The 12951-nt window shown below is 40.6% G+C and overlaps 1 protein-coding gene across 1 annotated transcript in view; it reads right to left on the bottom strand.

The window, feature by feature from the left end:
• The window catches only part of LOC105464280 (ataxin 10), a 175562-nt gene that overhangs the window by 145160 nt on the left and 17451 nt on the right, over positions 1-12951 (bottom strand). The window contains exons 2-4 of the mRNA XM_071080744.1: positions 11551-11742; positions 8407-8489; positions 1385-1481 (exon numbers count right to left, since the gene is read on the bottom strand). Coding sequence (XP_070936845.1) covers positions 1385-1481; positions 8407-8489; positions 11551-11742 — 372 coding nt within the window. The remainder of the gene's footprint in view (positions 1-1384; positions 1482-8406; positions 8490-11550; positions 11743-12951) is intronic.

The following is a 12951-nucleotide window of genomic DNA, read 5'->3' as shown; positions in this document are numbered from 1 at the left end:
TTCTTACATCACAACGTACGTGCCTGTTCCTTTATTTCCCTGACCAAAGAATGAAATCGTCAAGAATAACGAATATATAAGTTACCACCGTATTCTAATCATCTATCCCACAACCTGGCAGATATTAGGTGTCCAAAATGTTTTAAGGGAATGAATTCTCAAAGATAAGCAATGTCTGTTTCTGTAGCTTGAATTTCATAATTCTCTTCTTCCACCTAAGCTCAAATATCATTCATATATATATAGCATGAATATATATACACCTTCAACTTTTAATTATTTGCAGAAATTTGAGAAATTCCATGAGCTAGAAGTGAATTAGAGTTTATCCAATCTTAACACTAAACTTCACGGAGGAGCCCAGGAAAGCTGTACAACCAGGAAGGCCAGCACAGAATTTAAGCAGCACAGTGTTTACAATGAGCATAGGCTTTGGATTCAGATGGCAGCAATGGGTTTAAACTCTAGCTCTGCCATTTACCAGTGATAAGCTTCAGGTCTCTCATCTGTCCAGATGGGGAGACAGTAACACTTACTCTGCAGGCTATTGTGAGAACAGAAGAAATACACGGATAATGCCCAGTTCAGGGTAGGTACACAACAGCTGCTGCCCTGCTGTGCTGCTTATACTGTTGCAACCACCAGAGTTACTCCATTCATTGGCACCAAAGCCTGGATTCGAAGCCAGGCCTCCTGCTCCCAGACTGTGCCTTTCATACGGTATATTGACTCTATTGCCTGCTCACCTTTTACCTCAATGCTCAATTTCTTATGTACAGAGCTGGTTTTTAAGAAGTAGAATCACCAGAAAAAGTACCAGGATCCAATCCAGATAAATGGAATGGTTACCCACTTCTTACACTGATAAACGGACTGGTTACCCATTTCTTACATGGATAAACTGATTGTTTACCCACATCATCTTCTTACCTTCCAAAACATACAGCATTGTGCTGAACATATCAGTATTCATTACATAAAGAATTTTAATTCACTGCCCATATTTTGATGTTTTATTTTAATTGTGTTTCTTATAAATTTCAGTGTCCGTAACAATATTACTTACTTTATCCACGAATTTCATTTTCGTAAAAGTAAACTGATATACAAGCAAGGGCACAAATCTTAAGTGTACATACAGCTCAATGAACAAAGTTTGGATATGTACACATCCATGTAACCACCACTAAGGTCAAGATATAGACGAACACTTCCAGGACCCAGGTGTTTCCCTAGTGCCCTCTCCCAGCTGGCACCCACCCACCAAGAACAACTACTATCCTGAACTCTATTACAGAGGGTTACTTTTCGAACTTTATATAAAATGGAAAAATATAACCACAATCTTCTCACAAGTTAGAAACATTCTTATCAATATACTCACAAAAACAGTTCTGGAAAAGCATGTACCCAAACAATAGACTGGGAATCTTCATTCCGTGAGGCAATGTTGCCTAAAAACTGCAGGCCACAGCGAAAAGCTAAGAATATATAAAAGTTTAAAATAAATAAATAAATGATTAAACATAATAAATAAATACATCTTAAGAAATATTCTCCATGTTATTAAACAGAAAGTTTCTGCTTGCTTCTTGTAAAAATTAAGGTCTCCCTCCACAAGGTCACTTTGGGAATAACATGAATATGCCATGGCTGGGCGCGGTGGCTCACGCCTGCAATCCCAGTACTTTGGGAGGCCAAGGCAGGTGGATCACTTGAGGCCAGGAGTTGGAGACCAGCCTGGCCAATATGCTGAAACCCCATCTCTACTAAAAGTACAAAAAATTACTCAGGAGGCTGAGGCATGAGAATTGCTTGAACCTGGGAGGCAGAGGTTGCAGTGGGCCGAGACCATGCCACTTGCACTCCAGCCTGGGAGACAGAGTGAGACTCTGTCTCAAAAAAAAAAAAAAAAAAAAAATTAATATGCCTTATCAAAACAATATACTCTACATACAAAATTGATTAACTTATTGCCTGGGTGCAGAGGCTCATATCTGTAATCCCAGCACTTTGGGAAGACGGGGTGCGGAGGGGGGAGCGGATCACCTGAGGTCAGGAGTTAGAGACCAGCCTGAGCAACATGGTGAAACCCCGTCGCTACTAAAAATACAAAAATTAGCTGGGCGTGGTGGCAGGTGCCTGTAATCCCAGCGACTCAGGAGGCTGAGGCAGGGAGAACTGCTTGAACCTAGGAGGCAGAGGTTCCAGTGAGCCGAGATCAAGCCACTGCATCCAGCCTGGGAGACAGACCCAGAGACTCCATCTCAAAAAAAAAAAAAAAAAAAAAAAAAAAAAGATTTCTACTGAATATTTTGGAATATTAACACTCAAATCTGTGTAAAACTTAACATGCAAAAAGCCAACAGTATAGGTTGATCTGACAACCAACTGACCCAACAACTCATCAGGCACCTAAGATTAACGCTCGGGATCAGAACACAATTCTGAAAAGGAAAAGGCTTAAAGATGTCCCAGACACAAGAAAAGAAAACTCCAGACAGGTACAAATGACAGTTTACTTTACCAAACAGCTTATCAACTGATCTTTATGTAAATACTGCAAATGTTATGAAGACCCTCAAAAATCCCAACATTATTTTTACAGATTAAGAAAGAATAAAGGCCAAAAACAACACCAATAACTCAATTAAAGTAACTCATGCTTATGTTTACATAAAATTTGATGAGCATAATATATTCGTCACACCACTGCAATTATTCCCTGAAAATAATACTCTAAATATTATTTTGACAATGTAATTACGGTTCTTACCTCAAGTGTGGTAACAAAAAACTGGCACACATACCCTGCTAAAAAATCTACCTAGATAAAGTTCTCACAGAAAAAGAGTCAAAAGAGTACAGGCGCTTTGTTAGGAGCCAGAATACTTTTATTTAAAAGATTATTTGTATTAGGTTTGAACTAACACACCATAAAATTTTTTCTAAGTTTCACTGCTGAATCCAAATTTCATTGTTGAATTCCAACTAAAATTCAGTCATTTCACTACCTGCCATTTTCAAGGTGATGAGAAATATTACTTCCTTTCCATTTTCCTTCTTGCCTCAATAATATCCTTCCAATAATATCTGTGGCTAAACACAAGCCATCTACTAAATAGGAACACAACTGAAAAATTAAATAAGACCTGAATAAATGGAGAGATGTTCTATATTCATGAACTTGAAAACTCAATAGTGTTAAGATGGCAATTCTTACCAAACTGATCTATAGATTCAATATCATCCCAAGTATCTACAACATATAGAAAACCTTTACAACTCTACAAGAAATAGACACAAACAGATCAATTAAAAACTGGACAAAGGACTCATATAGACATTTCTCCAAAGATTTACAAATGGCCAGTAAGTACGTGATCATTTAGGAAATGCAAATCGAAACCACAATGAAGTACCCCCACTTCACATCCACCAGGATGACTACAACACAGAAATAAAGAGTCAGCAAGGATGCAAGGAACGGGAACATTCATACGGTGTCGGCAAAAAGTAATATGATTCAGCTGCTATGGAAAAGTCTGACAGCTCTTAAATGTTAAGCACAGAGTTACCATATGACCCAGCAATTCTATTCCTAGATGTACACCCAAAAGAATTAAAAACAGATAAACAAATGCATGTACCAGCATGTTCACAACAGCATTACTCACGATAGCCAAAAGGTGGAAACAACCTAAATGTCCAACAAACGATGAATGGATAAACAAAATATGATGCATCAACACAACAGAGTATCATTCCACCATAAAAAGGAACGAAGTCATGATACACACTACAAGGTGGATGAACCTTAAAAACATTATGCTCAGTGAAAGGAGTCAGACACCAAAGGTCACATATTAATTCTATGATTCCATTTATATGAAATATCCAGAGTAGGTAAATCTACAGAGACAGAATGCAAAAGAGTGGTTGCCAGGGGCTATGGGGAGGCAGAAAGAGAGCAACTACTCAGTGAAAACAGGGTATCCTTTTGGGGTGATTTTCAGGCTGGGCGCAGTGGCTCATGCCTGTAATTCCAGCACTTTCGGAGGCCGAGGTGGGTGGAACGCCTGAGGTCAGGAGTTCGAGACCAGCCTGGCCAACGTGGTGAAACCCTGTCTCTACTAAAAATACAAAAATTAGCCAGGCGTGGTGGTGGGCGCCTGTAATCCCAACTACTCAGGAGGCTGAGGCAGGAGAATCACTTGAAGCTGGGAGGCGGAGACTGCAGTGAGGCGAGATTGTGCCATTGCACTCCAGCATGGGCAACAAGAGCGAAACTCCATCTCAAAAACAAAAACAATTTAATTAGGTAGAGATGGTAGTTGCACAATACTGTCAATGTACTAAATGCCACTCGATTGTTCACTTTAAAATGGTTAACAATATGTGAATCTCAGATCAATAAAAAATAATTAAACTCATATAAATGCAACTACCTAAATTAAGAACAACTCTTAATACAGCTAACAGGTAATAGGTCTTTAAGAATCTACCCTCTCAGACTAGGAATATGAGTAAATAGCCAAGCTAATAACCAAATAACCAATTTACTCCTCAATGACAAACTGGTTCATAAAAGTAGTTTCAGGTAGCCGGGCGCGGTGGCTCATGTCTGCAATCCCAGCACTTTGGGAGGCCAAGGCGGGTGGATCACGAGGTCAGGACATCGAGACCATCCTGGATAACACGGTGAAACCCCGTCTCTACTAAAATTACAAAAATTTAACAGGGCATGGTGGCGGGCGCCTGTAGTCCCAGCTACTCAGGAGGCTGAGGCAGGAGAATGGCGTGAACCTGGGAGGCAGAGCTTGCAGTGAGCCGAGATTGCGCCACCGCACTCCAGCCTGGGTGACAGAGCACGACTCCGTCTCAAAAAAAAAAAAAAAGTAGTTTCAGGTATCTGCTCCGTTAAATTTTTTCTTAGGTCATCTACCTGCTTCAGTGAAAATCTTGTGAAGAATGAAATAATCTTTTACCATATATTGTAAAAACTAAACACATCTTTTATGGCACATTTGGGATACAGCAGAAAAACGAGATACTGGACTGAGGGGGACATGGAGTCAAAAGAAGATTTTTTAAATGAAAAATGGGAGAGCATATTATATGCTGATGAAAATGATGGAGTAAAGAGGAAAAAAACAGAGACTGCCTGAGAGCAAGGGGATAATTTCAGGAGAAAAGCTTCTGCGTGGGCAAGTGGTGATGAAATCCAGCACATGGTGGAGGGGCTGGCTCCACTCTAATAGTTATTTAATCACAGCATTTGTACGGCACTTCCCCTTTGCTTCTTTATTTAGGGTATATCATTAAAAGAGAAACCTCCTTCTGCCCACCACAGCACTGCAGCTCTGGAGCGCCACACTGCCCGCCCCATCAGGATTGTCAATTATGAAACACAGTACATTCTGAACTCTCTTTCTCAATTACTATACCACATAGAGACCTCAAAACAGCTGCCTTCCCAAGTGACACAGTGAAACACGGACTTTACTGCTAATTTATAATTCCCTAATTTTGAGTACTGATGCTCCCATTTTATTATAAAATGGAGCTACAGAAGTATCTTTAAATATACAATATCGTAAAAACATTTCACAACTAAATCCTACATCCTTTCAATTTCTTGAGACTATTTTAGAAACTACTAATGCTCAAAAAAACGTGGCAATGCACTTTGTGTGTAAATTCTCAAAGAAAGTAATTAATTTTTAATTACCATTTCCTAAAGGAATAGTTCAAAATCAAATAGCAAGATCTAAGAATTTTTAGCAAATTGAGTTTAAAATGAAAACACTAGGAAATCACAGAAATTAAACCAAGCCAGGCAGTGGCTCTAACATGCTAATTTAGCCTATTTCACCTGTGAAATAAGACCGTCACCTCTAGTTCTTGTCTATCTACCAAGAGAAGCACACATATTAACATCAATAGAAATATGCCTCATGTGGCCAGGTGCGATAGTTCACACCTGTAATCTCAGCACTTTAGGAGGCCGAGGCGTGTGGATTACATGGTCAGGAGTTCAAGACCAGCCTGGCCAAAATGGCGAAACCCCATCTCTACTAAAAAAACACAAAAAATTACCCGGGCACTATGGCAGGTGCCTGTAATCTCAGCTACTCAGGTGGCTAAGGCAGGAGAATCGCTTGAACCCCGGGGGAAAGCGGCAGTTGCAGTGAGCTAACATTGCACCACTGCATTCCAGCCTGGGCAAGAGAGTTAAGACTCCGTCTCAAAAAAAAAAAAAAAAAAAAAAAAAAATGCCTCATGTTATATGCGAAGTACAGGCATTAAAGCTGTATATAAAACAATTTTTGTAAATCAAATTATATTTTAAATGCAACTGGAGATTTCTCATTTAAAGGATAGCCATTGAATTATAAGGTAAAGACATTATTACAACAACAATAAAATTTAACCTATAATCTAGCACATCTAACTTATCCACCTGGAAATTTACATTAAAATTTTCTAGGGTGTTTTTTTTTGTTTTTTTGTTTTTCTGTTTTTGAGACAGGGTCTTGCTCTGTCACCCAGGCTGGAAGTGCAGTGGCATGATCTCAGCTCACTACAACTTCCACCTCCGAGGCTCAAGCGATCTTCCTACCTCAGCCTCCAAGTAGCTGGGACTATAGGTGTGTACCACCATGCCCAATTATTTTTTCTTTTTTTCTTTTTTTGTTTTTTTGAGACAGAATTTTGCTCTTGTCACCCAGGCTGGAGTGCAATGGCATGATCTCGGCTCACTGCAACCTCCACCTCCTGGGTTCAAGCGATTCTCCTGCCTTAGCCTCCCAAGTAGCTGGGATTACAAGTATGCTCCATCACGCCCAGATAATTTTTGTATTTTTAGTAGAGATGGGGTTTCACCATGTTGGCCAGGCTGGTCTTGAACTCCTGACCTCAAGTGATCCACCCACCTCAGCCTCCCAAAGTGCTGGGATTACAGGCATGAGCCATTGCACCCAGTCTTTGTATTTTTTTAGAAATGGGGTTTCACCATGTTGCCCAGGCTGGTCTTGAACCCCTGAGCTCAAGCAATCTGTCCACCTCGGCATCTCCAAGTGCTAGGTTTACAGGCATAAGCTACAGCACCCAGCCTACATTAAGATTTTCTTATCAAATAATTTAGGTTTACCCATAAAGTATTTCAATTCCTGGGACAAAGAGATCATATATTAAAAATCTATGTTTTTTTTAACATTATGTTAAGATAATAACCACTGTCCAATGGAAAGGTGTTGATGCTAGAAAAACAAAGACCAAAACCATTCTACTAATGAGTCGAAAGAAGCTTGGTGTTTCTCTTAATCCCACGTCAACAACCATTAACAATCAGAGCTAAGTTCCATTTTCATCACACTAGACATTTGGCTTAGACACTTAACATGTGGCTCCCCTCAACAGAATGTGAGCTCTCTAAGGGCAGAGATTTTTTTGTCTGTTTTTGTCACTGTTTGAATCACACCCAAAACTAGACCAGGGCCTGTCACGTTCATAAATATTAAAAGATGGTCTATTAGTCTTACCACAGACTGGGCGGCTTAAACAACAGACATTTATTTTTACACAGTTCTGTGGTTAGAGGTGTGTCAACAGGGCTGATATCTTCTGAGGTCTCTCTCCTTGGCCTGTAGATGGTCATCTTCTCCCTGTGTCTTCACATGGTCTTTACTCTGTGCATGGCCATGTCCTAATTTCCTCTTCCTATGAGGACACCAGTCATATACCCCCATTTGACCTTAACTACCTTAATTACCTCTTTAAAGATCCTATCTCCAAATTCAGTCACATTCTGGGTACTGGGGGTTAGGACCATGCTGTGATCTGAATATCTGTGCCCCTCCAAAATTCCTATGCTGAAATCTAATCCCCAACATGCCAGTATAAGATGGAGCCTTTGGGAAGTGACCAGGTCATGATGGTGGAGCCCTCGTGAATGGGATTAGTGCCCTTATAAAAGGGGCCCAGGGAGCTTGTTTGCGCCTTCTGCCTTCCACCTTCCACCATAGGAGAACAAAGCAAGAGGCACCATCTACGAGGACAAGAGCAGCCCTCGCAAAACACCCAGTCTGCTTAATCTTGGACTTTCCAGCCTCCAGAACTGTAAGCAATACATTTCTGTTGTTTATAAACTACCCAGCCTAAGGCATTTTGTTATAGCAACTGGAACAGACAGACTTCAACATACAAATGTGAAAGGAACAAAATTCAGCCATTCAGGAAGGGAAGTTGCTACAATTTTATAATTATTTAATATTTCACTATTAAAGTTTCCCTATCTCATGAAATACAGAACATGCGTTTCAATGAATGATGTTAATACTCAAAGTACTGGTTTTGAACCCTTTATAAAGATATAAATAACCCATGAATTATATTGCATGCTACCTGTCAACAGAGCTTCCTGTTCCACTCGCAGTTCACGAAACAGAAGAATCAAATCAACAGCAACACCAATCGTATCCAAGTTCCTGTATCAGGTTTTTAAAAAAAGACAAAATTAGACATGTTCATTCATTCATATATTGTCTATGGCTGTTTTTGCACTATAATGGGAGAGCTGAGAAATCTGACAGAGATTACAAAACCTAAATTTATTATCTGGCTCTTTACAGGAAAAGTATAGCAACCCTAGCAGTAGGGGTTATATTTATATGCAGAGCCAACTGCTTTCAACAGTTTTCTTTGAGCACTTCCTGAAGTTTCCCATGACTCAGATTCTTTGCTTTATTGTATTATACCCCATGCCATGCATTCTTGGCAAAAGCAGTCCCAGTCCACACAAAGTGCAAAAGATGTAAAAAGATCTAGGCCTTAATAGCATCACACCTTTTAATTAACTCTTTCTTTAGCGACTTAAAATAAAACATCAGAAAAATATGTACTAGTTGCAATCTGCATCTTGACTGGCTCAGAAATACTGGCCTTAGTTAAGCTTGGCCACAGTCTTTACTAGAATCTTTATTGTATTTCTAACTAGAAAATTCTTTTCTGAAAACTGCTGCCCTAAATGGTTGAAATTTTCCTTTAAAAATCAACAGTGAATAATAACACAATCGGAGAAGGGAAGAGGCAGAAAAATTAACACCCTTAAATGTTCCTTTTCATTTCAGCCCAACCATAAGTTGCATGCAATAAAAAGATCTTATCACAAACAGCACAGCCCTTGCTTTGCTGGCCCTACCAAAAGACCACCGATAACTTACTTGTCATAGTATTTATTTTTGTAATGTTTGAATTTTTATAGTTTGCATATATTACTCAAAAAAGAAAATAAAAATTGACTGCTTTGAAAGAAAGTATTAACATAAACTTGTACATTCGTTCCTGAGGCAGAGGAAGAAACATTTAAAGTTTACTGAGCATGCAATCTGCATTAGGCATTTACATAAGTAATCTCATTTACACCCCATAACCAGCCTGTCTGGAAGACATTGCTTACCCAGTTTTACAGAGGAGAAAACTGATACTCAGGAAGACCAATTCACCTGTCCAGGGTCAGGACAGAGCAGTCAGCCACAACAGGACCAGTGTGTAAGGCTCAGGACAGCAAGGGTAGACTGCATTTTTTTTTTTTTTTTTTGAGACAGAGTCTCACTCTGTTGCCCAGGCTAAAGTGCAGTGGTACAATCTTGGCTCACTGCAACCTCCACTTTCCTGGTTCAAGCAATTCTCCTGCCTCAGCCTCCAGAGTAGCTGGGACTACAGATGTGTGCCACCACACCCAGCTAATTTTTTATTTTTAGTAGAGACGGAGTTTCACCATGCTGGCCAGGCTGGTCTCGAACTCCTGACTTCAGGTGATCTGCCCACCTCAGCCTCCCAAAGTGCTGGGATTACAGGCATGAGCCACTGCGCCCGGCCCAAACTGCTTTTGAGTGTAAGGGCAGACTGCTTTTGAGCTTAAGCTTTACAGTCAGATGTCTAGATATGGAGAGAATGTTCCCAGCCTCTCTCACTTAACGAGTGACTCTCAGACAAGTTATTTAACCTCTCCAAGTTACAGTTTCTTCTTTTGTAAAAATGGAAAAATTTCTTGAGTTTGTTCTAAGAATTAAAGAAGATACTACAAGCAAAGCACTTGGGACAAAGCCCAACGCCGAAGGCAGGCTCAACAAATGCTCGCTCCTTTCCCCACCGGGTTAGCCAAGCACAAAGTATATCTGCCAGCCACAGTCAAAAGTCAGTTCTAAGGCTCTCCTTTCCTTCCCCATCACACTACAGCACCTCCTAACTGGAAAAGGACAAAAGAAACTAGCCTTCTGGCCAGATGCTTCTAGCATATAACTAGTTACGTTTTAGAATGCTGACTGTTATTATCAAGATTATTATTGTTTCTATCCATTTATCTGCAAATGGATGGCAGGTTTGGTTTAGTATTGAAGTTACACGACTTACTTTTTACCCTCTCTCTTTTGATCTTAAAAATCTCATTAATCATATCAAAGCCTCGGGTATATGTGTCTAACCGAAGGGAGTCCCTCAAATGGCTTCTGGACCAGCCCAAGCTCACCCATCACAGCGGTGACAGGGAAGCCTGGAGGCTCTGTCTACATCCAAGTCCAGGAAAGAAAGTGAGCATCCTGTTTGTGGCTTCCGACTTCAAGTAAAAATTTTTAATAAAAAGCAAGTTCCACAAAATCAAAGAAGAAAGATCCTGGGTTCCGGGAGAAGACAGTAACATGTAAAAGCAAAGCGCACTGGACAGCTCACCTGCTCATGTTTTAACTACTTTTAAAAATGTGCACATCATAAAATAGGTGGAAACAGAGCTTGGAACTTTACACGATCTTTAGGAAAGACAGGTCATCTTGTAAATTTACAAAATATGCTTCTTGTTCAAACATAAAAGTAACATAATTAAAAGTAATTAAAACATTTACAACCTGAGGTCAAGAACTACATATAAACTTATGCAGGTAAAATCTAGGAACAAAGACTCAAAATCAGCTTCAAAACACTATGAAGAACCAAATACCTCAAAACATGTGATAAAAACCAACAAGAAATCTAACCCCTGATGTTAAACACATTCTATTATTTTATACACTAGTCAGAGAGACTCCAATGGCAAGGCCTGTAGAGGGCCTCTCCCCGCAGATGTAAAGGGCAATCCTTCAGTAAAAGTGGGTGATACTACCATGCCAATTTTTTTTTTCCTGAGACAGGGTCTCACAACGTGGCCCAGTCTGGAGCAACGGCATCATCTCAGCTTACTGCAACCTCTGCCTCTCCCCGGCCCAAGCAATCCTCCCACCTCAGCCTCCTGAGTAGCTGGGATTACAGGTGCTCACCATCACGTCCAGCTAACTTTTTGTATTTATTTGTAGAGACAGGGTCTCGCCATGTTGCCCAGGCTGGTCTTGAACTCCTGGACTCAAGCAATCCTCCTGCCTCAGCCTCCGAAATTGCTGGGATTACAGGCATGAGCCACCTCGCCCAGCCCCAAACAACTTCTAACAGATAAACCAAATGACAGAACCAGCATGCACATAGACAAAGAAACAGAATCCAAGGTACGTGTGTAACTACCTGATTGAATTCTGGTTCACAGAACACTCTATGCAAGCATTGCGAAGACACCTGAAGCATTCTGTTATTAACTGCAGACTGGAAGCCAGGTTTTCCACTTGGGATGGATCTCTGCAGGCAAGCTCAACGGCATGAGAGGATTTCTTCAGGATATCCAGAACTCTTTGGAAGATAGTCCTGGGTGCTGTTTCTCTGAAAAAGGATAAAATTATCACAAACCAGAAAAAAAGATTATGATTTCCAAATGTCCTGTTCAGAAAACTGTTTTTATCTACCATTGTGGGGAGGTAGGCTAGGCTTATCTGTTCTAGCTCCTTAATTTACAACACCAAATAAAAGATCTACACATGTTGAGCACTTACTATGCAGCAGACACTGTTCTTGTCCCTTTTCATGTATTATCTCAGTCTTTGCAATAGCCTTATGAAGCCAACACTGTCCTCTCCAGGTACAGATAAGGTAAGTGAAGTAGAGATGGTAACTTGCCCAAATCATTCAGCCAAAAACTGGCAGAACCACAAAGCCAACGGAAGCACTCTGGCCTAAGGACTTCCATTACCCATGACAACCCAAATCCCAGTTCCAGGGACTATTCATGCTTATGGATTTGCCCTTAACCAGAAGAACACAGTATCTTTATTTGATGTTCCAGACAGAGAATATAGTCCGGTCCTCTGTCACCCAATATGTACCCAAGTTCAGTTATAAGAAACAATATTCCTGTAGGACAAGGATACTATCTACTCTGTAGACACAGTGAGGCTGACAACATACACACCAAACTTCTACACAGTCAACTACATAGATGGGAGAGAAAGGAGGGAGGGAGAATATAAAGTGTGCACGTTCTTCCACCAAGAATGTATGCCCAGGGAGAAAGATGAACCTGTGGCTGTTCCCTCTGGGCATCTCAGTCTCTGCGTGCTTCTCATGCCAGGAGTACTGCCTGCACTGGCTATCATTCCAGAGCTCTGAAGATAAGAATTTTTTGTGCAACATGGCACCTAAATGCAAGCCAACTTCCTCATTCCATAAATCCCCTAAAGAAACAGCAAATCTCTTTTAATGTTAGAAGTAAAGTTGCCACATTGAACAATTTAAGAGATTCTATAAATGCCAAATGATTCAGACCATATGAATTTTCTCCTTTTGTTCTCACTGTAGATTCACAGTGCCCTACTTTTCACCCTTGGATTGAGCCAGACCAGCAGGGAGCCACATGTTCATTCAGAACTCCAGACACTGAGCTGCCCAGGTTATGGAGCTGCTCAGTTGCTGCAGAAGACACCTACGGAGGCCCCTTTCCTGGGGCCACAGGAAACACTTCTCTCCTTGAACTTCAGTACCACGGCTTCTTATACACCAAGCGATGTGTGTTTTTATCTTACGAACAGACAATAG

Source organism: Macaca nemestrina, chromosome 15 (genome assembly GCF_043159975.1).
Source record: "Macaca nemestrina isolate mMacNem1 chromosome 15, mMacNem.hap1, whole genome shotgun sequence".
NCBI lineage: Eukaryota > Metazoa > Chordata > Mammalia > Primates > Cercopithecidae > Macaca > Macaca nemestrina.
This window is presented reverse-complemented; position numbering and strand designations above follow the sequence as displayed.